We start from the raw sequence: 23,621 nt of genomic DNA, 5'->3' as shown, positions 1-23,621 counted from the left end.
ATAGCAGCGGTCGTAGAAGAAGTAGTCACACAATGAATGGTTTAATACCGCCCATAGCCTCCTCGGGAAGAGTGGTTGCCACGTCCCTGGCCGCGGTAATTGCCCCCACGATAACCTCCTCCGCCTCCGCCCCGATGCCCTTGGGAGCCGTACCCGTTGTTATACGGGGGAGGTGGGCCGTATCCCGGCTGACCGTGAGGCGGGTAGCCCTGCTGCATCCCTCCGCGTGGAGGTCCAGGCGGGCCACGAGAGTAGCCACCGCTACCGGGGACGGGAGGAACCCATCCCGGAGGACCACCAGGTGGTGCGCCGGGGACGAAATTGGGGTCTAAATGGGCGGCAAATGGATTTGGGCGATCCGAGCGGTCCGGAGCATAGTTGAATTGGCCGCCCCGGCCTCGTCCTCCTCCCAGCGGAGCACCGCCATGAGATCGGCCGGTGTGCTGAGCCCGGCCTTTCGTAGCCCGAATGTCGACAGAATTCAGCATCGGGGTTGCGAACTTCACGCCACGGAGAAGCATGGATTTGTGGACGTGAGTGGACTTGGGAATCGCGTAGTGAACACTGGGAGTAAGGTTAGCATTGATCGATTGTTTAATTAAAAAAAAAAAAAAAACAATGGGCTAACTCACGTTAGGGAGCGATCTTCGTCCACACCAGGCATACCGTAATCCTCCAATGGAGACGTTAACGAACTATGAGGAATGTAGGTATCACTGCGCTCAACGATACCACCCAGACCATCGCTCACGCGCATATTCAGCTTGTACTTCGCGGGGCCGGGCTTCTTGGAATAGAAGTTGGCAACAAGATCCTGGTAGAGCGGATGCCGATCAGAGATGAGAAGCACTTCTTGCCCGTGGGTGTTGCGGCTCGTCTCGTCTTCCGTAAGAAGAGGGTACACCTTCTCCATGGCAGTCAACAGACGCTTCTCGTCGATAAAAGGCAGCAAAACCACACCCTGCCAGGCGAACTTTTTGCCATTCAGATCCACAGGGAAATCTTCCGGATAGAAATCGATGATCTCACTCTTGGGATCACTCATCAGGGGATGGAAAACGGGAGGCAGTGCGTGGTTGGATGACGCTGGCAGGACTCCCATCAACTGCTCAAAGGGCCGGAACGGTTTGCCCTTGTCGAAGTTGAGGTCCATGTCCGCAATATCCACAAAGTCTGCAGCAAACGGCGCGTAGTGGTACGGATAGTACCACGTCCACGAGGGACACCCCTGGAAATAATACAGCAGGACCCAAGCAAGACCTTCGGCATAGGCTCGTGCAACTTTGTGGCGGAATTCATGGTCCTCGGGGTCCACACCAAACTTTTGCTCATAGTATCGATCGGCATATCCGGGCTCCCAGAGCTTGACAGTATCCTCTGGAAGGTCATCTCCTGGAGGCTTGTTGTTGTTGTTGTTATCGTTTGTCACAATAGGGGTGTCTCTGCCCGGAGTTCCAGCCTCAGCTTCCTGATCCTCAGGCTCATCGGCCTTTCTCTTGCCAAGTACCGATGGTGAAGTCGGCTCTTCGCCGTTGTTTGAGGGTTCTTCAGTTGGTGCAGCGGACGGGGTGGTTTCGGCAGCCGTCCCGTTCGCCGAGCCCTTCAGAAGCTTGTCCTTCAACACAGCGGCTGCGCTCTTGTTCTCCATGTTGGCACGGTACACAGCTCCGCGGTTGACAACCATGCTGTGCGTTAGTTCTCTGGTTTCTCGTGCGAGGTTTCCACGACCGGGGGTGATCAACTCGAGCCCAGCCGGAGGCGCGGGGTTATCACCGCCACGAGGTCGGTTATGTGTAGGCGAGTCGTAGGCCGGGGAACTGCGTCTTCGCTTTCTGGCGCGTTCCTCATTCCGGTCTTGATCTTGTTGCTTCCGTCTCTTTTCATTGGCTGCTCTTCTCTCCTCCGCCTGCCTACGACGCCGGAAGATCGCGTCCTCTTGTTTGGCCAACCCCTGCAGGATTAACTGAGCCCTTTTCAGGTCGACATGCCCATCCTGGGTCAGATAACCTCCCATGACGGGGATGTTATCGCGCCACAGGGCAATCAGGGTATCAATACCATTCTCACGAATATCTAAGGAAGGCAAGTGAGGAAGAAAATCGTTACCAACGAAGAAACACATGAAGACCCAGTCATCCAACGCTCTTTCGAGGTCAAACGGGAATGGCTGGTTGGGAACATGCAGTTCGACGGCCAGGTATTCTCTCAATACCGAGACATGAAGCCAAATGAACGGCTTAAGAGGAGCCGCATGTTGCTTCTCATCAAATTCCCCACTCTTTTCTTTTGCACGACCTGTACACTCCTCGGCTTTGTGACCCGGTTGCCCGCACAGTTTACACGCCCGAGGTTTTGATTCCTGGAAGAACACATCCTCGCGCAGGACTCGGAAGTGAGGCTCATGGGTCCCCAGGCCCAGCATGATCAAATCGGCATCCTAATAGATTTCGTGTTAGCACTTTCCACAAATATACATTTACGGGAGACGTACCAAACCGTAGATGACATGGCGCGTGTTCGGGTCATGCTCGGGCGACGCCCGTTGAGATCGGATGAATTCCATGATCTTGTGCTCTCCTTCTCCAGGGACAGTCGCGTCGGAGATGATGATTTTCATTTTCTCCCACCCGGGGTCCGTGTTGAGCTTGTAGGCAATCCAGTACCGCAGCGATGCAGCGAGGATATCCATGAAGGGGGTTCCGGGGGTGATGACGTTGCTGTCCCAGGTCTTCTGGACAACTTCTTCCTGGATGCCGGTATCAACGCCCTTTTTCGCGTTCTGCTTCGCGATCATCTTCTGCAGCTCCTCCTTCTTGTCGTCGTTTTCTTGCGCCTCTTGCGCGGAGCGGAATCGACGAGCACGCTGCTGGTTCATCTTGGCTCTCGGAGCGACACCATCTGCACGTAGAATCCAAGGTCAGCGACAGTCATTAGTAAGTCAAAAAGGAAACATACCAATCGCGATCATGAGCAGCTTCCGGGGACGGACCATGTTCACGACCCGATCCGTGTACTTGAAGATCTCGAGCATCATCTCCTGCTCGTTGGATGGTGGCGGCTTGCCCTCCGGGTGAGTACATGGGTGGACGATGCCGTTCATGTCCAGATACAGGTTGTCCATCTCCTCGCCATTGGGGTTGGGGCCCGTGATATCGATGGGGATCTCCTCCCCATCGACTTGTTGGGCCTGCTCCTCGATCACTGGAGAGATAATCTTGGGATACTTGTTGGAGAGCCATCTAAAGAGCGCGGGGACACCCATGATGGCGATGCGACACTCAGCGGAGTGTCAAAGTTGGTGGATTATTCGGCGATGGGTGCAGCCTGTCGCATGCTGAGTTGGAGCAAAAGTCAGTTTCCTTCTGTTTCCGGGCGGTCGCGATCGGCAGGTCGGGCTCCGGCCAAGAACGGTTTAGCCCCCCTGTGGGCAACAAACAGCTGTTCTACCCTCCGAGTACTACTCTACCAAGTATCAACACTCTCCTCGGTGCCCCCAACGGGCGGTGACCATGACAATTGAGCTTCCGACATGTTTCGAATCCTCGAGTCGCAAGCTCCGGCCAAGCAGACGGCCACCGATACCATCGATGTCCTGAGCAGTCGCCTGCAGAGTGCCACCCTCCTGGAGGACCGTCGCGCGGCCATCCAGGGCCTGCGGAGCTTTGCTAAAATCTACCCAGCTTCGGTCGCATCGGGGGGCCTGCGCTCGCTGATCAGCAGCTTGCGCAACGACCAGGAGGATGTGGACACCATCAAGGTGGTCCTGGAGACCCTATTGATGCTGTTCTCCCCCGACGAGACCAGCGTGGGTGCTTGCCTCTTCGTCCTGCCATGCTGAAATGCTGACTTGAACTGGCTCCAGCCCGAAGCATCGGACGAGATCGCCCTCTGGTTGGCCGATGAATTCACCCAGGTACGCACCCTCGGCCATGGCCATTCAAACACTCCATGCTCACGATAGGAAAGCGACAAGACAATATTACCACTCTGCTCGACCTTCTTGAAGCCCGCGAATTCTACTCCCGGCTCTATTCCTTGCAATTGATGTCCCACATCTCTAGCGCACGACCCGAACGAACACAGGAGTGCATTTTCACTGCGCCATTGGGGATTTCCAGACTCGTCAACGTGCTGACGGATGCTCGAGAGCCGGTTCGCAATGGTACGTAATGCTGAGTATCCTAGGAAGAAATGAAGCTCACAATGCTGTTTGATTTGCAGAGGCTCTGGTGTTGCTCATAGCCCTGACACCCGCTTCCCAAGAGCTACAGAAACTGGTGGCCTTTGAGAATGCTTTCGAAATCATATTCGCCCTTATTGAAGCAGAGGGCTCCCTGACCAACGGAACTGAGGTGGTCGAGGACTGCCTAACCCTGTGGGCCAACCTGCTTCGGTTCAATGTCTCCAACCAGTCATTCTTCCGTGAGACAGGCTGCGTGAAGAAAGTGACCGCCCTCCTGGCCGAATGTCAGCAAGAACCAGCGGGAGAGGAGCCCCCGCCCCCGCAATGGACGCTTGTCCATCGAGACAAGAATGTCTGGGGTCTCCTGGCGATCATCCAGCTGTTCTTGATTCGTGGCGGTATGAGCACACCCATCAACCAGACGGCATTTTGGCAAAACGGTGTGACGGAGCAGGTTCTCAGCATCGCTTTTGGGCAGAAGTTCAGCGTTGGCGTGACATCCAAGGCCTTGGAAACTTGCGCTGATCTCATCCGTGGAAACTCACCCTTGCAAGAAAAGTTTGGAGACATCGAAATTCTCTGGGGGTCCGCTTCAACGACCGAGAAGACGGTAAATGGAAGTCCGAAAGAACCACAACGAATCAATGTCATCGAGGCCTTCTTAAAGTTGAGCCTTCAACCGGCCCCAAATTCTCTTTTGGATGCGCGCCTCGCGGCTTGTGAATGCATGAAGGCTTTCTTTGCAAACCACCCTGGGATCCGCATGCATGTGCTCCGGAGAGCGATCGAAGGCCATGTCAGCGGACAGGACCAGATTCCGAATATCCTGTCAGTTCTGCTTACTGCGCCGGAATCCCGAGGAAATGCAGATCCGTATCAAGTATGGATGGCTTGTGTGTTGATGTTCCATTTGCTTTTTGACAACACCGAGGCAAAGGCAACAGCCATGAAAGTCACCGAAGGCAATGCTGAGAAAGGTGAAGAGGTGGTTACCAGCGTTCAACTCGTGGTGGGGAATTTGATCACGGGTATGCAGCGTGGCGATGATGAACGGATATCTCTCGGTTACTTAATGTTGCTCTCCGGATGGCTTTTCGAAGACCCGGATGTGGTGAATGATCTTCTCGGAGAGGGCAGCACCATTCAGACGCTCTTGCAGGAGATTAAACACCAACGGACCCCCAGCAAGTTGGTGCCGGGTCTTTGCACGGTTCTGTTGGGTGTTATCTATGAATTTTCTACCAAAGACTCCCCCATTCCCCGAGCGACGCTGCACAAGCTGCTGGTTGAACAACTGGGACGAGAGCAATATATTGACAAGATCACCAAGTTACGGGAGAACCCCTTGGTCCGCGACTTTGAGGTCTTGCCACAAACGGCAGCTGCGCCCCCTGAGGGCGGCCTGCCGGAGGTGTTCTTTGACCGTTCCTTCGTGGAATTCCTCAAAGACAACTTTAGTCGGCTAATTCGAGCCATTGATCGAGAACCTGGCTTCGAGATCTCGATTGTCGCAAACGGCGTTGAGAAGGGCGTCTCACGCGAGCTCGTTGATTCTCTACGCGCGGAACTCGAAGATCGCAACCAAACCATCCAGAAATTAGAGTCTGATTTTGTGACTATCCAGCGGAAGCTCGACCAAGAACAGTTGGATCACCGAAGGACAAAAGAATCCGGCTCTGTCGAGTTGTCTAAGATCCAACAGATCAACGGATCACTCCAACAGAACCATGAGCAGGAGCTACGGAAGCTAGACGACCAGCACAAAGTTGCAAAAAATGAACTGCTCAAGCAACACGGCGAACAGCTTCGTGCCATTGATAACCAGCTCAAAGAGGCATCGGCTGAATACGAGATGAAGAGCAACCGAGTGAGAGAACATCACGAGCATGAAGTTGCTGGCTTGCAAAAAGCCATCCGGGGGCTAGAGGAAAAACTCTCGACAATTCGGGAACAACATGCTAGTGAAGTTGCTAGTTTGCAACGTACCATCCAGGAACTGGAGTCTGGTGCGAGCCAATCCAAGGAGGCCTACGGCGGTCAAATTGCGGATCTCAAGCAGAAGGTCCAAAGCTTGGAATCGACCCTTGCCTCGACCAAGGAGCAGCATAAGGCGGATATTGAGTCGAACCTTGCCGCAGCCAAGATAGAGAATGATGCCGAGGTTACTGAGCTCAAGACCACTATTGAAAATCTGCGGTCAGATCTTGACAAAGCCCGGGACAAATCGAGCAAGGCCCTCGAATCCGCCAACGATGATTTTTCGAGCAAGATTTCTGCCCTGGAAACACGAGCCAAGGAAGCTGAAGCGAAGGCGAAGGAGGCCGAGTCACGAGGCCGGACCGCGTCCGAGTCTCTTAAAGCCATGCAGACCCAGCTTGAAAAAGCCCAGACCGAGGCGAAGGAGAAGGAAGAGGCACGGCAGACCGCTCAGACGGAATTGGAGGACCTCTTGATTGTATTTGGCGACTTGGAGACCAAGAGGAACGAGGAGAAGGTGCGTTTTTCATTCTTTCCCTCTTTCGAAACTACATACTAACTTGTCGCTAGAAACGCCTCAAGGAACTTGGCGAAGAAGTGTCCGAGGATGAGGATGAGGAGGATGATGAGAACGAAGAGGAGGATGAGGAATAGTGTGAATAGTATATACCTCACTTGTCCAATGACCATCTCTTGCAACTTCGTCGTATAGTTCTGTATATAACCCGGAATGGCAGGCGGTGGCCATAGGGCGCTCGCACAAAATCATGGATGATGAGTCACCCGGGCACATTTTATTGAAGAGCCCCGCGACCCCTCGGACTCCTGCACACCCGCACTCTCACCATGTCCATCGATTTGCCTGCTGAGGAGGAGCTCGTCCTCAAGCGGTGGAAGGAGATCAATGCCTTTCAACGCCAGGTCGAGCTGTCCCACGGCCGCGAACCCTACACTTTCTACGATGGCCCGCCTTTCGCAACCGGTCTGCCGCACTACGGCCACCTGTTGGCCTCCACGATCAAGGATATTATTCCTCGGTATTGGGCCATGAAGGGCCACTATGTTGAACGGCGCTTCGGCTGGGATACCCATGGTGTGCCCATCGAGTATGAGATCGATAAGAAGCTCGGTATGTCCGGTCTGGACGCCGTCCAGAAAATCGGCATTGAGAAGTACAATGAGGAGTGCAGGGCGATTGTCATGCGGTTTGCCACGGAATGGCGCCAGACCATTGAGCGATTGGGTCGTTGGATTGATTTCGACAATGACTACAAGGTGAGTTCTCTCTCAGTCGTTTGGGTTATACCGGGCTAATTGGGGGATTCATGAACAGACTATGAACTTTTCGTTCATGGAATCCGTGTGGTGGGTGTTCAAGCAGTTGTTCGACAAGGGTCTCGTTTATCGGGGCCACCGGGTCATGCCGTACTCGACGGCACTCAACACTCCGCTGAGTAACTTCGAATCCCAGCAGAACTACAAGGACGTGCAGGACCCTGCGGTAGTGGTGACATTCCCGCTGCTGGATGACCCGGACACCTGCTTCTTGGCCTGGACTACTACCCCATGGACGCTCCCCTCCCATACCGGTCTTTGCGCCCATCCCAACTTCGAGTATGTGAAGATCTACGACGAGGCGACGAAGAAACACTACATTCTGCTCGAGACTCTACTTCGAACCATCTATAAGGACCCGAAGAAGGCCAAATTCAAGATCGTCGACCGCCTCAAGGGTTCCGACATGCTGGGTTGGAAGTACGAACCTCTCTTCGATTATTTCTACGAGGAGTTCAAAGACACTGGCTTCCGTTTGCTGAACGGTGAATATGTCACCGCGGAAGATGGTGTGGGTATTGTCCACCAGGCGCCTGCATTCGGTGAGGACGACTACCAGGTCGCTATGGACCACGGTGTTATCAATGAGACTCGTCATCCGCCCAACCCCGTCGACGAGCAGGGCCGCTTCACGGCCGAAGTCCCGGACTTTGTTGGACAGCACGTCAAGGCTGCTGACAAGGCCATTATCAAGCACCTCAAGGCTGCCGGCCGCGTTCTCGTAGATAGCCAGATTACTCACAGTTACCCCTTCTGTTGGCGATCGGATACACCTCTGATCTACCGCGCTGTGCCCTCATGGTTTGTGAAGATTCGCCCCATCATTCCGACCATGCTTCAAGGTATTGAGGAGTCCCACTGGGTTCCCTCTTTCGTCAAGGACCGGAGATTCTCCAGCTGGATTCGCAATGCCCATGACTGGAACATTTCCCGGAACCGTTTCTGGGGTACGCCACTTCCCTTGTGGGTCAGTGATGACTTCCAAGAGGTTGTCGCTATTGGAAGTGCCGCAGAGCTGAAGGAACTGAGTGGTTATGAAGGCGAGCTGACGGATCTCCACCGTGACAAGGTGGACAATATCACCATCCCAAGCAAACAGGGCAAGGGTGTTCTCCGTCGTGTGAGCGAGGTGTTCGATTGCTGGTTCGAGTCGGGGAGCATGCCCTATGCTTCTCAGCATTACCCTTTCGAGAACAAGGAGCATTTCGAGAAGAGCTTCCCCGGTGACTTTATTGCAGAGGGCTTGGATCAGACTCGTGGCTGGTTCTACACTATGACCGTTCTCGGCACCCATCTGTTTGGTAAGCTGCCATTTAAGAACTGTGTGGTGAACGGAATTGTTCTGGCAGAGGACGGCAAGAAGATGTCGAAGCGTTTGAAGAACTACCCGGACCCCGGCCTGGTCATGGAACGATATGGTTCGGATGCTCTTCGTCTTTACCTGATCAACTCGCCCGTGGTTCGAGCCGAGCCCCTGCGCTTCAAGGAGTCGGGTGTCAAGGAAATTGTCGGCAAGGTTCTTCTGCCATTGTGGAACAGCTTCAAGTTCTTCGAGGGCCAGGTTGCACTTCTGAAAAAGTCCTCCAACATCGAATACGTCTTCGACCCGAAAGCCGAGGAAACCAACACCAATGTTATGGACCGCTGGATCCTGGCCAGCTGCCAGAGCCTGCTCATTTTTGTCAACCAGGAGATGGCTGGCTACCGTCTGTATACCGTCGTGCCTCGGTTGTTGGAGCTGATTGAAAACACCACGAATTGGTACATCCGTTTCAACCGCAAGCGCCTCAAGGGCGAGAATGGTGTGGATGACACTCTGCATGCGCTGAACACCCTATTCGAGGTCCTCTATACCCTGGTCCGAGGTCTCGCCCCCTTCACGCCCTTCCTGACCGACAACATCTACCTGCGCCTCCTCCCGCACATCCCAGAGTCGCTTCGCGGCGAGGATAGCCGCAGCGTCCACTTCCTTGCATTCCCTGAAGTGCGGCAGGAGCTCTTCGATGAGGTTGTCGAGCGCCGTGTGGCACGGATGCAGAAGGTCATCGATCTGGGCCGCGTCTCTCGTGAGCGCCGGTCGATTGGCCTGAAGACACCTCTCAAGACACTGGTTGTGATCCACAAGGACCAACAGTACCTGGATGATGTGAAGTCCCTTGAGGGTTACATTTTGGAAGAGCTCAACGTCCTCGACCTGGTCCTGTCTTCTGACGAGGCCAAATACCATGTCCAGTACAGCGTCAACGCTGACTGGCCGACTCTGGGCAAGAAGCTGAAGAAGGAGGTCCAGAAGGTCAAGAAGGCTCTGCCGTCCCTGTCCAGCGATGACGTGAAGCGCTACGTTACGGAAAAGAAGATCCTGGTCGACGGAATCGAACTGGTCGAGGGTGATCTCGTCGTGAAGCGTGGTATCAAGGAGGACGCAAGCTCCGGAGGCATGGAGACCAACACCGATGCGGATGTCCTGACCATCCTGGATGCAAACCTGCATCCCGAGCTGGCGCACCAGGGTCTAGGCCGTGAGATCATCAACCGCGTCCAGCGCCTGCGCAAGAAGGCCGGCCTGGCCACCACGGATGACGTGAAGATGGAGTACTCCGTTCTGTCCGACCCGGACAACATCGGGCTCAGCGAGGCGTTCAAGTCTCAGTCCCCGGCTATCGAGAAGGCGGTGCGTCGCCGGCTGGATGAGCGTGTCGTCACGGATGGCAAGCTCCCCGGCGCTGATGAGGCGGGCACTATCTCGCAGGAAGAGCAGGAGGTGCAGAACGCGACGTTCTTGCTGCGGCTGGTGAAGTTGTAGAGTGAGCGGGTTATAAAAAGACGCATCCAAGTACCTCGGTAGATAGCAAGTCTACATTTTCACTTTTTTCAGTTGTTTTGATAAATGAATGGGTCATGCTTATTATGAGTCTATAACAATGAAACCCTAGATATTATACAATGCCAGTTCCTGGCGCCTATACTGCCTCTTGATCTCCCAAGCCCAAAGAGATCATTCTGGGAGCTAGTCCTCTAGCCCTTCTTGGATGCGGCCAAATAGCAGTCCTTCAGCCGCAGGAATTCCTTAGCGCACATGTCCTTGTGGACGGAGTTGTAGTCCGCGACCACGCACTTGCCGTATGCCGCCGCCTAGAAATATCATCAGTCTGAGTGGTCTTGCACAGTAGACCATCGTATACACACCTCCGTGGCACACTTGGCCGTGGCCTTGGCAAATTTCTCGACCGGGCGAGTTTTGACGGGCATCTGGAGATTCCCTCGCAGGCGAAGAAGAGAGATAATTCGGGGATCACTTCACCTAGGTAGGTAAAGAGGAGTCGGAGAGGTGTGCAGTGGATCTCACTGACCTAAGCACAAGATGCCCCCACGTGACCGCTCCATGCCTTCGCGACACCCAGGAACTAACCAAACAAAACACTGCGGTCGCGGGTACCAGGGCCTTGATTTCGTCCCTTTTGATCTTCAAATCCCGGAATGCAGAGATATTGTATCAGCGCATGACTGTCTTTCATGACTGGTTCGCGATGATTTCTTGGGCCCGTGTCCATGATCCCGATGCGACAGACGCGCCATAGAGTCGCGAATTTTCGATGCCTCCGATATCCTCCCAGCGCCGGGTCCTGACCGAGGAGAACTCATCGCTCTCGGATGATGGTATGAGCTACTCTCTCTTCGTGTCTTGTCTCTCTCTAATCCATTTTCCGAACTCTAGATGTCGGCTTTCTCTACCAAGTCGTCATTCGCGCCGAAGGCAAGCCCGAGGTTGAGCGGCTCCCGTTTCGCGCCCTCTTTGAGGCATACGACGAGGTCATTAGCGAACATGGTGTCAACGCAGATCCAGGCCATGCGTGCCTGCGGTTCCTGTTCAAGATGGGCAACAAAGGCGTACGGGGAGAGACGCTTTACGACAAGTTCGAGAGTGCGCTGCAGCAGATGGGGATTGTCCTGGAGCTAGGCGACGATGGATCGATCGATCTCAATGAGACCCATGCTGAGGACGTGTCTTACTCGGTGACTGCTGCGGAGAGCCACGTCGACCAGGGCGACGACTACGTGCCTGCTGTTAATGGGATATTGCCGACGCCGCAACGACGCGCATCATTCAATACCACCCTTGATATCGGCGAGGATGTTACGCAGAGGAGCTTTGTGAATCGGCCGAGTTCTCGATCGTCCATGTCGCGACTTGAGATCGGAAAACCTGAGATTTCCAAACTCAGACTATCTCCGAAACAGACACGCGATTCCAAGCCGCCCACTTCGCCGGATCGAACACAATTGATTGCACAGTTTTTGGAAGTTGGTCGTCGCTTGATTAGCAGATTCGACTCTGCGGAAAAGAAAGATTCGAACAAAGGGCTAACTAACGGGTTGGAGGCGAGATCGGCTGTGGATCATGATCGTTTCAAGAGAATGACAGCAGCTTCACAGCATCGTCGGTCCCCTTCGTTTGGCTCGTTGGACAGCTCCGCATCTGATGAAACAGAGTCGCTCATGTCACATCCTGTGGAGCATGATGACTTTGAGATGGAGGAGGCACCGCCTGAATTTTTATATCGACCACAGCTCTCGGATCTCCTCCGGGACGCTTCAACATTTAACATGTACCGCCAACGAGCAATCTGTCGCCGGATTCTAACGCAATGGCTGAAGAGAGCGTTCCAGGCTCGGCAGGTCCGCCAGAATATGGAGTCTGTTGCTGTTCACCGTGACCGCGGCACCCTTCTTCGACAAGCGTTTGATCCATGGCGAGCCATCATCCAGCATAAGCGTCACACGGCCCGGACTGAACGGTTTTTCAGGCACCTGGAGGAACGCGCTGGACGCGCTCGAGATCTCTATCTGATGACCAAGGCTTTCACTCACTGGGCGCAACTGACGTCAGAGGAGGTCGCTCGCACATCTGCTGCACGACGGCATGTCCTTGGCGTCAAGTATTTCAATGCATGGCGCGAGATCACCGCTGTCAACGAGTTGAAGGCGCAGCGATTCGCATTGCAGAGACCGTTCAATGCTTGGCGAAAGAAAATCCAAGATCTCAAAACTGCCGAGTCGAAGGCGGTCGCTCTTCGTGACAAGAATTTGCGAAACAATTCCTACTGGCAGTGGTTTTGGTGTTTTTATGAAACCCGTGCTCCGGTATGGCATGACCATCGACTCAAACGGCGCGCTCTTCTGTATTGGCTTCGCAACTTCCGAATGAACAGAGAGCGCGAGCACGAGATTATCGTCCAAAACCGTAAGTTGGCACAAGGATGGGCGCTTCAGATTTGGTCTCAAAAATCAAAACGGATTGCTTCTGCCCAGCAGGAAGCAGAAATCTCACAGCGGCATCGGGCTCTGCGAGTCACATTTGACGAATGGAAAATCCAGTCGCGGTTGGCCCCCGCTGCTTCTCGTGTGTCTGATATGGTGAGCACGAGGATTCTTCGTGGTGCCCTGTCACATTGGGTGTTCAAGGCTCGGATGGCGAATCAGGCAGAAGAAATAGACAGATTCAGAGTCCAGCGCAATGCATGGACATCTTGGAATGACACGCTCCGCTCCTTGGCTCTTCGCGCGCGAATTGACGAGCGGCTCAAAATGGAGGCTATGTACAAGTGGATTCTGTTGGAGAGATTCCAGCTGATGCAAAGAATACGCGAGCAGCGCATCAAACGCGAGATATTCTCTCGGTTCGTGGCAAACACACGAGACACCTACACTCGACTGCTTTTTCACGCGGAGATTCACGAAGATCACCATGCGGAGGACCTGATGCGATCCAAATTTGCAATCTGGCGGGATCAACTGTTGCTTCAGCACGAAAGAGAGTATGTCGCGTTTGAGTTCTATGCTCCACGACTAGCCGAAGAGTCTCTTGCAGTTTGGCGAGCGAAGCACGCACATGTGGTGAAGATGGAGGGTTGGGCGAAAGACGCTCGATTTTACTTTTTGATGAACCGTTCGATGAAACAATGGCACCAGGCAACGCGAGACTCGGCCAAACGACGGCGGCAGGAGGCGTATGCTAAGATTCGGCGAAAGATCAAAATCAATCTTGCTTCCAAGGCAATGGATGTTTGGAAATCGCGAACTCGACTCGTCATGAACATGGACCAACAAGCGGGAGAAGTGGATCGCGAGAAACTATTTCATCTTGGATCCGACCTCTTTGCTCTTTGGCATGAAAAGTCCGTCAAAAGAGTGCAGGAATGTCGCGATGCTGATATCTACTATTTCCGCCAGGTCGCCTTCGACCAGCTGATGCAATTGTCCGAGACCTTCGTGATCCATCGAGAGTTGGAAGACCAGGCAGATCACTTCTACCGTTCGCGTGCCCTCCGCCATGCGGGTTCCTCTCTTCGCAAGCTCAGTCTGCGTGTGTTCCAAATTAAGAGCACCGCTGAGACCGCCGAAGCAATGAGAGAACGAAACCTGCGCAAACACTCCCGAGGCATGTTCCGCCACTGGGTGGAAAATACGCGGCTGAAGCTCGAGGCTCGAGACTCCCCTGGTCCCACCTTGACACCGGCCCAGTTCTCCAACTTTGGAGACAATGACGGCGCTGGATCGGCTCTGTTTGACCCCTGGTACCAGGACCCGGCGGAAACGCCCTTCAAGCTCAGCGATTTCACAACCGCCTCCCAGGGGCCAGTCTCCGCGTCTGCAAGCCCTCTGGCCACTCCCAGCTACACGAACTCCCCGTCTAAACGAGCAGCGCGCGCACGAGCTCTCGCGCAAATGTCCACGACACCTGCCACACCACTACGCACACCATTCGCCAGCCGCCTGCTTCGCGTAAATTCAGCAGCAGCGTACACAACATCTTCGCGGCGACCACGCACTGGCCGGAGGAACTCGATAGGAACCAGTGTTCGGTTCGTGGACGAAGAGCTCCCCGAATCTCCCACCGAAGGGCGCAAATCCGCCAACCGACGACCTTGATCTTTCCTCTCTCCCAACTTTTGTACATCATCGATCACTATACATGCCCATCTCTCTCCTCCTCTCTCTCCGCATTTGTCTGCAATCTTCGTGTCTCCTGGTTTCGTCTTGCATCCTCAGGCGCAGCATATATCCAGCGGGTTGGATGGGGTTTCTGGTTCTTTTAATAATTTGTCGGGGTGTTGGGTATACAACTTGTCGTTTTGGACATGAATGAATGAATGAGTCAACTTGTGGCTTTTAATTAATTCGTAGTCGTCCAACTATTCACCTGATGTTGTTGGAGTATAGTCGCACGGAGTGGATCCCCAAGTAGCCAGCTCTCCCGCCTTCGACTCTCCGGCTACAACAACTAACTCACTAACCCCCACCCCCTCGAGTACTCCGACCAGGACTCGACGACACCTCGTCAGCTGTCGTCGCACCTCCCATCTGCATAATTCTCCCTCTGACCATGGTGTAACACACCCTTCCATCAAGCGCCCGACCTTGAAACCCAACCGCCTCCATGCGAGCGGTCCTGCCGGGGCGGCCCCCAGCCAAGCTCCGGTCGTTCAGCACGGCGCTGTGGGATGGCCTGCGCGTTGTTGTAAGTGTCCCCAAGACACCCTGACTGTGTGCTGCAGCTTTGATTCCCTTGATTTCCGTTCTGTCGCTGACCGCTGCCCCTGCGCGTTGCTCGACAGGCGTACATCTCCGGCCACGCGCTGGTCATTCTCGGCGGCCCGCAGACGCTCCTTCAAACGATCTACGTCGATGATACGGACTCCCTCGAAGCGGTAGCTTTTGATCAGGCTACGGGTAATATTGCTGTGTGTGGGGGACCGGATGTCTTTGTGTATCAGCCATATGGCCTTAAAGGCGAGACCTTGAAAGTGTGTATACCGCAGTCTCATGAAGGACAGACAGCGTCGGGATATGGGAGCAGGATTGTGTTAACATGTCGCTTTATGCAGTGGTCTCTCGTTCATACCTTCCGCGCCCACGATGACGACGAACCGATCTCCACTCTGTCATGGGGTTCCCCGAACGAGCTCCTCTTGGGCAATTCAAGCCTCACGCTTTGGATTTTGGATGAAAATGAAGACCCGCGCCTACTTTGGAAACGGAAGCTTGCAACCCCGGTCAAATTCGCGCAGTTCTCCCCCGATGCGTCGCTGGTGGTGACTGTCGGGCCGTATGATCGTTTGGCGAAGGTATGGAGACGGCTTAGCTTTAGTGCAGACGAAATCCGATTCGAGATCTCGTACCTGCCCCATCCAAATGTCGTGACGGGGTTGCACTGGCGCTTGCCCTACCATCGGGAACAATCTGTCGATAATGTCTTGTACACCATGTGCGCCGATAACAAGATTCGAGTGTGGGCAGTTATGGATCATCATGCGCTTTCTCCCCTGCAGTTTTGGGCGGATATTGATATGAATGCCTCGGTTCAGCCTAGAGACGCGTCCGAGGAGGGTTCAGGCTCCCAACGACGGTACGGGTTCATCTTGGACAGTCGCGATTTCTGCTCTGCTACGGAACGCGCGGTGGAAAGAAACACAGGGAATAAGGAAAACCATGCCCTGGAGCATCTCATTGAAGTGGCGAACAAGAGCCCGGAGATTTGTGTGGTGATTGACGGCCAGGGTCATATGGCCGCTTGGGCTCTGGAGGATGTTGGCTCCAGAGTCAAAACCAATATGAGTGTCTTCAACATCCTGCATGTGGAGGGCTTGAAGTTTGGATTCTTGCCTGGCCTCACTAAGGGGGAAGATTACGCCCAAATCCATGCGTTCCAAAGCACCACTTCGGATGACACGCTCAGCATACTCGTCCATCATTTTGACGGCCGTATTGAATGGTACGACTCACATGTGGACGTCCTCTTTGACCCAGCACCACGCAAGAAACGAATCATCCCGAAATCATCTTGGACTGGACATACCGCCCCCGTCAAGAAGATCGTTCGAAACGCCACAGGTGACACGCTCGTTTCGCGAACCAGTGAGAATAAAGGAATGATTTGGAAGCAAAAGCGTCGGGACAGCGGGTCTTTCCTGAACCATAAGAGTGTGCTGCTCTCAGATGAGCACATCCATCGGACCTGCGTGATTGAGGGTTGCAATCTTTTGGTCAACCTCCACCACAATGGGGTTTCGCTATGGGACACCAGCTCCTATCATGCAAAAAGAATCGCCTCCCTTCCGTTTACACTATCAGCCAAGCCACTATGTGTGCTTCCAATTCCGACAGAAGCAAGTACGGGTGTGGCATATATTGCAACCATTGATGCGAACATGGATGGTATCGCGTGGGAAATTCGATGGCCTGCCCAAAATGGTGACCTAGACAAAAGCGAAGAAGATCAGTGCCAATTGCGGAAGTTTTGTGACTTCAATATGGGCTTGAAGGAAGATCTGGCTTACATCCTTCCTGTGGATCCCGCGGGCCCGAAGACCAAGACATCTGGGTTCTTTGACACGTTTTCTGCAGACATTGCTCTCTCTTACACGCATAGCGGAATCCTTCGCACTTGGACCGCCAAAGTCGACCAGGAAAATGCCCAGGTTGAGTGGCTACTCAAATCGACAGTCGGGACAGGCATTGACAACCCATCTTTGGCCAGTGCAAGCTCTATCCGAAAAGCTGCATTGGTGGACGAGGGCCGGACTCACCTCACGATCTGGGACACAAACAACGCCCAGCTGGAATTTGAAGAGCACTTTGCCCAGAATGATATCATTCGAGATCTGGATTGGACCTCCACCCCCGATAAACAGTCTATCCTCGCCGTGGGGTTCCCCCATAAGGTAGTTCTCCTATCCCAGCTTCGGTATGACTATCTCGACTCTCGACCGTCGTGGACACAAGTTCGAGAGATCTGGATCAGAGACCTCACACCGCACCCCATTGGAGATTCTTGCTGGTTGTCAAATGGTCATCTGGTCATTGGCGCCGGCAACCAGCTGTTTGTATATGGCAAGGACATTGATGTCGGAGACCGGCTTGTCTCCGAGCTTCGCATGCAGTCTCGTGGCTTGCCATCAGTTGACCTGTTCGACCTTGCCAGTCGTATCAACGGACCTTTACCCGTCTTTCACCCACAGTTCCTGGCACAATGCATTCTGTCTGGGAAGACGAATTTAGTGCACGCTATACTGAGAAATCTTCATCGGAAGCTTAAATTCTACACGGAAGGTGATGATCTGGATGGCATCCTGGAGATGCCGCTCGAAGATTTTTACGAGGAGCAAGATGTAAGGATTTACCTACGTGTATTTTAGAATATGATGCTGACAAGTGCAGGCCCCTCAACAAGCAGCATTGAAAGAGATGCGCTCTTCCTATGTCGATGCTGTCGAGGACGACATGTCGTCTGTAATGGACGAAGCTTCTGCGACAGCACTCAATGAGAACCTAGCACACATAGCATTGCCGCAATTATCAAGTCACGAACAATTTCGCCTAGCGGATATCATCGAGTGCGTTGCAACAGTGGAGAAGCATCGACGATCGATGGATGACAATGCAGCTCGTTATCTCCTTTTCTTTCGACAGCATATGCTTCGACGAAGTCAAGGGGTAGCAAACAAAGACACCGTCTCCTGGCGAGAGATTGTTTGGGCTTTTCACAGCGGCAGCCAGGATATTTTGACCGATCTCGTTTCGCGGCAGTTCAATGGCAAGATGACATGGAAGGCTGCTCGGGAGAGCGGCATCTTTATGTGGCTCTCAGACCCGACGGCTTTGGTAAGCATTTTCCGTCCTGTATAGATCTGATCTAACCGTGTCATTACAGAATGCGCAGCTTGAAGTCGTCGCACGAAACGAGTATACCAAGACCGAGGAACGCAACCCCCTCGACTGCTCTCTGTACTATCTCGCGCTCGGAAAGAAGAATATCCTGCAAGGCCTGTGGCGTATCGCACATTGGCACCGCGAACAAGCAGCTACCCAGCGCTTGCTAGCCAATGACTTTAAAGAAGCTCGGTGGAAGACATCCGCCCTCAAAAATGCCTATGCATTGCTAGGCAAACGGCGATTCGGTGAGTGCTACCAGTTAATTTTGCTTAAAGGTCTAAGCTAATGTGCAAAGAATACGCCGCGGCGTTTTTCCTGCTTGCTGACCACCTTCGCGATGCGACCAATGTCCTCATGAACCAGGTCGGGGATCTTCAGCTCGCTATTGCTATTGCACGGGCTTTTGAGGGAGACAGCGGACCTGTCTTCAAGGAAATATTAGAAGAGAGGGTTCTCCCCGAAGCCGCCACAGGAGGAAATCGGTGGATGGCCTCGTGGGCCTTCTGGATGCTTGGGCGACGGGATATGGCTGTCCGGTCTCTGATATCTCCCGTCGAAACTCTTCTCTCGCCAGCAACCCCAGCATCTCCTGGTAGCCCGGGCCGAGTTCCTCTCCAATCCAAATCCTACCTCTCCAACGACCCGGCTTTGGTCGTTCTCTACCAACAGCTCCGCGAGAAGACCCTGCAAACCATCAAGGGTGCATCTCAAGTTCATCCGCGAGAAGAATGGGATTTTGTCTTGCGCAACGCTAGACTCTACGACCGGATGGGCTGCGACCTTCTCGCCCTCGACCTGGTTCGCCGCTGGGAATTCCTGCACCCGCTGCCACCTCGCACTCCAGCGCATGTACACGAGGACGGGGTGGATTACCGGAAACTGCTGCGCCGGCGGAGCAGCCTGGTCGTTGCCGATATGCCAGTGCGACGACCTGTAGTTACTACTACCCCGCAGGTCCCGAAAGCTGCTGAGACCGAGGAAGATGATCAGGCCAAGCAGCAACCGCAGAAACCCAAGCCGCCCCCCACCATGTTCCATGAGCCGGATGCCAATTCCCTGCTTGATAGTTTTGGATTCTAGTTTAAGGCCTCTCACGTCCCGCTGTACTATCTATGGATATATTATATCAACACAAATTATCTAAAGACGTTGAAGTCGAGGTCAAGCCCATCAGCGTATTCACCTGCTCTGCATGGTTAGTTGATTTGGGGGAAGAGACTGCAACCGCCTTCATAAATGGAGGTTTCAATTGACGTAAATCCTAGTGTGACGGGTCTTATAGATGTCGCTGTGTTTTTCTACTGGGTGTGTTGTGATGGGGTCTGGAAAGGGAAGGTGCAAGAGTTGAGGTCGGCCCTAGTCTAGGCCTCATCATGACATCTACCTCCTCGGTTCCTCTGCTCGCGTCTTTTCACCAAGATAATTCTGCTCTCGGACAAAAAACAAAACAACAAAACAGAACACAATGCAACATGTCAAATGCACCTTATGCGGGGGCTTCATCGGAGCCGGCGGGGTCGGACGCCAACATGTTTGGGATCCAGTCTTCTTAGAGTCAACCAAGTGGTTTAGAACTTACAAACGGGATAAGAGTGTACTCGGCAGGTCGGCCGATCTAAACGATGTCTACTTTCAATTCCCGTGGGCATGGGACCGTTTCTGGAGAGCCAGTGAGATTTCTTCCTGTCCTTTATTGCATATTGCTAACCACCCAAAGTCAAGGTAACTACCGTCGACTACAAAAATCGTAAAATGAAATGCCATTTGACTGGAGTCGGGTTTGAAAGCTGGTGCCATAACACTTTACGGTACTCAGCGCCGGTGCAAGCTCCGAAAGACCCATCCCAAATGATCATCGGTCATATCGGATCCCAACGTATGCTTATAGTAGGATGCTGGCCAATTTATTATGGCCCTCCGAGCCAAGGAGACATGTATGTGATGCATGAGCGGTGCTGGGTGCTAGCAGCTCAGGCTATCGACGCAGAGTCACTTGTCAAGAACCTTGATGCCTTTGTCGAGATCATTCATAAACTCTAACAACAGAGTCCCACACTTTGGGACCTGGGGCTAGCGAAGCATGACTCAATCGAATGGGGCCATTTCGAATACCGCTTGAGAGATCCCGATCTGTACAAGGGGTTGAAAATTGCTGTTACCAGGTACAACAGGTATATCAGGAGACAGCAACTTCCTCCGGAAACGCTCTTTCTAAGAGATCCCCTCAAGATCGCAGAGGTTGCAGGGCTCATCAAGAAGACGAAAGCGCAGAGCTCGGAGCCAGCAAAGAAAATTCTAGCTGTCAAGGAACAAGCAGTTTCAACCCATACAATGACCCTGCGCTCCCAAAAGCCCAAGAATCGACGAATTTATATTCCTTGCGACATTTTATGGAGCATAATCGACTTCCTACCAGATCTTGCAGATACCTCACGCCTGCTACAAGTCTTGCCACACTGGCAAGAGGTCATTCCAAACGAACTCTGGAAGCGCCTCGTGGTGCGATATCTAGTTTTACAAGACGAGGAGCTCTCAGACGCCGAGGGATTGGACTGGCGATATCTTTTCCTGCATGCCGATGAATGGCTAAGCGGCTCGCACGGATGGCGGAATCGAAAGCGGATCCTGGGCATTCTCCAACACATTAAGGCGCAGTTTCTGGATCTGGTCCAAAAAGAAGTTGAGGAGGAACTTACAATGGAAGCAAAATATTGAAGCAAAGGAGAAGCTCAGAGGAAGGGGGCGAGCAAGCTGACGCGAAAGAAAGGGAAGGATACTACGATGAGGCAAGTAGGAAGCGGACTCGAAGCGGGTTACGAAAGGTGTACGGAAGAAGCGTAAGCGGTCTTGATGAAAATGAGGTGGTCTGAAAGGTGGTCGTGAGGTAGACATCTTGCGAAATCGCTATTGTGCATTAGCTGACAAAGGAAGCACATTGATTATAACTAGTTCACTTTCTTCGAAACCCAGTGGATAGCGCAGCTGTAGGTCGAGGAACTGGGGCTTGGGGGAGTGAGAGTGCGTAGTGCCGAAATATGGAAAAGGATGAGCTCTTGACTATCCAAGAACATTTCTGCTGAGATATGACCTGAACAATTCTGGCCCTTCATACATGCATGGTGGCTAGAGTCTCTGTATTGAGAAGTATGGTGGGTCATTCGAATTCGGTAATTGTAAGCACAATTGGACAGGGAGCTCGGTCTAGTGGATGACAAGGGATCATTCCTTTCCTCGGATATTTCTAAGGACTCTATCTAGACTCTGAACTCATAGACTGGAAAATCTCGCCTCAGATCATCACCATTTTACTCCTAGACTGGAGTGCACTTACTCTCTCATTCGTCTCTCTCGAAAATCCGCATATGTCGATCCGTAGGCGCTTACCGTCCAGAGCGCGGTAAATATTACCGGTCCCGCACAATCAACAAGGCAGGTTTACCTAAGAAGCCTTTGTAACATAACCCTCTAGTGACGTTTATTATCCAGGTGAAATTTGAGAGGATGTGGACCATGTTGAGTCAGTGTCGCGTAAAATGAACTGCGTTTTTGGTTGGAATTTGCTACCCGTAAACCATCAATGTTTGTCGATTGTTTCATTTTGTGAGCAGTGGAAGCTAGCAGCACAAAAGAACCTTGCCTCGCCTCCTGATTATTCCCAGCATGTAGCGGATCGCCAGGAATGTACTGCTGCTGTTCCCAGCGTCCAACCATTTAAGAATACACTACATGCTATGACTAGGCTAATTCTACCAAATATCAAAGTAGGGGCCACGTAGGATTCCCAGTCCATTGGATTATGTGATTTGGATGAAAAGTCGGTCGTAGCGAGTTAAGGGGAACTGCCCATCGTCCGTCCCTTGCAGGATGATCGAGATAGTTTGGCCGGACTTCGCGTCAGTCGGGATCGTCACCGTTGCCATATTGTGATCATGCTGGGCTATTCTCACCATCCCCGGGTAGGTGCCTTCTTCGAAATACTGCCACCAGGACGTAGTTACCTTGTCGCCATCCGGATCGCGAACCGAGCTGGTCAGCTTCACGGTCCCCCCAGGACGACCTTTTACTGTACTGCTATTCAGGATCTCAACCGAGGGCGCATGATTTCCGTCTTGGTACTCCGGCGTCACTGTCCACTGCATGCGAGCTGCAAAGTCGTTCTGGGCGGCCGCCATCCAGCGGTCTGTTGTGTAGTTCCCGACCTCGGTGCCAGTCTGGTTCTTCTCGCTGTCAACCATCACCCACAGATTCGGCAACGTGCTGTTCTGCGTGGCCCGGCCGCCCCAGCTCCCGAGGTTCGGGTTCGCTGGGTCCTGGATGCCGGTGGTCAACAGGGGCATGTAAGCCACGTCGTCGCCCTCAGAGAGGAAGTCGTACGAGCCAAGCGGCTTGCACCAGCCAGAGGCCGCTTTGGTTAGATTGCCGAAGATGTCGAGCGGGTCCCCTGGCATGTGTTGACCGTCGAGCCAGGAACGATAGAGCCTACCGTACGGTCCCATTTCAATGAACGGCTTAATCCAGTAACCACTGAAATATTTGAGGTCGTCAGGCAGCCCACGGACGTTGCCTTGACCCAGATTGCAGTTGTAGCCCCACGTCGCATAGCCGGTCGACAGCTGCTCGACGCGTATCTGAGGCCACTGCAGAGCGACGTAATCCGTGTAAGTGTCGTCCTGAAAGCCGCTGGCCATGATGACAGCTTTACGAGAGATGGTATCCTTGGTCCGCGCCCACTGCTGCGAGCCGGAATATCGCTCCTCGATTGACTTTAGAGCACGGGCGATAGTATTGGTGCCGCCCCAGGCCTGCAAGTATAGCGGCCGCGGGTCCTCATCCAGCAGCAGTGATCGGATAAGATCAGAACCCTCCGTGTCATGATCCATCTCGCCCTCGAAGTCGATGTTGCCGATTTTGACTATGGGTAATAGCTCCTCCGCCGTCGGGTAGAATGGGTCATGGCGGCATAGATTCGGGTGCACCTGAGCGTATGCCTTGAGGACAATATCCTGGATGGTCCGCGTGCCGGTCCACCGCAACTCCGTGCCATTGCCATTGCCAGCCCAGTGATAGCGGCTAGAGGTATAGATGATGCCCTCCGTATCGACTTCATTGGTGTAGAGTAGAAATCGGATCAGCGAGGCTAAGTCGTCCTGCTCCATGTCAGTCGTGACGACTGTGCGCACCTTTGCCGATTCCTTGGTAAAGTGTCCCGAGGTGACTGGGAGCACGGTGGCCAGCAGACCAATAGCGAACAGACGGGAGACAGGAAACCGCATGTCGGATGGCTTGATTTATCTGAGCGGATTGCAAAGGGGAGAGACTCTCGTCTTCAACTGTACAGTTCTACATCTCGGGTCTTCAGCAAGTTAGGCTTTACTTTATAGTTGTAGAAATACCACAGTTGGGGTCCAGGGAT

The 23,621-nt window shown here is 53.3% G+C and overlaps 8 protein-coding genes across 8 annotated transcripts; 5 read left to right on the top strand and 3 right to left on the bottom strand.

The window, feature by feature from the left end:
- Positions 1–41: 41 nt before the first annotated feature.
- Positions 42–3,262, bottom strand: rat1 (5'-3' exoribonculease Dhp1; the record flags this gene model as incomplete). Its single annotated transcript, XM_057193612.1, has 4 exons — positions 42–564; positions 633–2,437; positions 2,492–2,898; positions 2,956–3,262. 4 exons carry the CDS (start codon positions 3,260–3,262, stop codon positions 42–44), a joined length of 3,042 nt encoding a protein of 1,013 aa, XP_057058565.1.
- A 267-nt stretch (positions 3,263–3,529) lies between these two features.
- N7474_002196 (uncharacterized protein) lies at positions 3,530–6,814 on the top strand (the record flags this gene model as incomplete). The annotated part of the gene is made up of 5 exons (XM_057193611.1): positions 3,530–3,805; positions 3,863–3,913; positions 3,967–4,162; positions 4,222–6,677; positions 6,731–6,814. 5 exons carry the CDS (start codon positions 3,530–3,532, stop codon positions 6,812–6,814), a joined length of 3,063 nt encoding a protein of 1,020 aa, XP_057058564.1.
- Positions 6,815–7,006: 192 nt separating this feature from the next.
- N7474_002195 (isoleucine--tRNA ligase ILS1) lies at positions 7,007–10,298 on the top strand (the record flags this gene model as incomplete). Its single annotated transcript, XM_057193610.1, has 2 exons — positions 7,007–7,435; positions 7,494–10,298. The coding sequence occupies 2 exons, from the start codon at positions 7,007–7,009 to the stop codon at positions 10,296–10,298; spliced, it is 3,234 nt and encodes a 1,077-aa protein (XP_057058563.1).
- Positions 10,299–10,510: 212 nt separating this feature from the next.
- N7474_002194 (uncharacterized protein) lies at positions 10,511–10,744 on the bottom strand (the record flags this gene model as incomplete). The annotated part of the gene is made up of 2 exons (XM_057193609.1): positions 10,511–10,627; positions 10,682–10,744. The coding sequence occupies 2 exons, from the start codon at positions 10,742–10,744 to the stop codon at positions 10,511–10,513; spliced, it is 180 nt and encodes a 59-aa protein (XP_057058562.1).
- Positions 10,745–11,088: 344 nt separating this feature from the next.
- N7474_002193 (Sfi1 family protein) lies at positions 11,089–14,425 on the top strand (the record flags this gene model as incomplete). The annotated part of the gene is made up of 2 exons (XM_057193608.1): positions 11,089–11,152; positions 11,211–14,425. The coding sequence occupies 2 exons, from the start codon at positions 11,089–11,091 to the stop codon at positions 14,423–14,425; spliced, it is 3,279 nt and encodes a 1,092-aa protein (XP_057058561.1).
- Positions 14,426–14,933: 508 nt separating this feature from the next.
- N7474_002192 (uncharacterized protein) lies at positions 14,934–19,288 on the top strand (the record flags this gene model as incomplete). Its single annotated transcript, XM_057193607.1, has 5 exons — positions 14,934–15,014; positions 15,112–17,664; positions 17,714–18,157; positions 18,207–18,453; positions 18,504–19,288. 5 exons carry the CDS (start codon positions 14,934–14,936, stop codon positions 19,286–19,288), a joined length of 4,110 nt encoding a protein of 1,369 aa, XP_057058560.1.
- A 768-nt stretch (positions 19,289–20,056) lies between these two features.
- Positions 20,057–20,923, top strand: N7474_002191 (uncharacterized protein; the record flags this gene model as incomplete). The annotated part of the gene is made up of 2 exons (XM_057193606.1): positions 20,057–20,095; positions 20,255–20,923. The coding sequence occupies 2 exons, from the start codon at positions 20,057–20,059 to the stop codon at positions 20,921–20,923; spliced, it is 708 nt and encodes a 235-aa protein (XP_057058559.1).
- Positions 20,924–22,002: 1,079 nt separating this feature from the next.
- On the bottom strand, positions 22,003–23,481 carry N7474_002190 (DUF1593 domain-containing protein; the record flags this gene model as incomplete). Its single annotated transcript, XM_057193605.1, has 1 exon — positions 22,003–23,481. The coding sequence occupies one exon, from the start codon at positions 23,479–23,481 to the stop codon at positions 22,003–22,005; it is 1,479 nt and encodes a 492-aa protein (XP_057058558.1).
- Positions 23,482–23,621: the final 140 nt, after the last annotated feature.

This window comes from Penicillium riverlandense (assembly GCF_028828495.1).
Source record: "Penicillium riverlandense strain IBT 135883 chromosome Unknown utg000001l_segment0_segment0, whole genome shotgun sequence".
In the NCBI taxonomy this organism is placed as follows: domain Eukaryota; kingdom Fungi; phylum Ascomycota; class Eurotiomycetes; order Eurotiales; family Aspergillaceae; genus Penicillium; species Penicillium riverlandense.
This window is presented reverse-complemented; position numbering and strand designations above follow the sequence as displayed.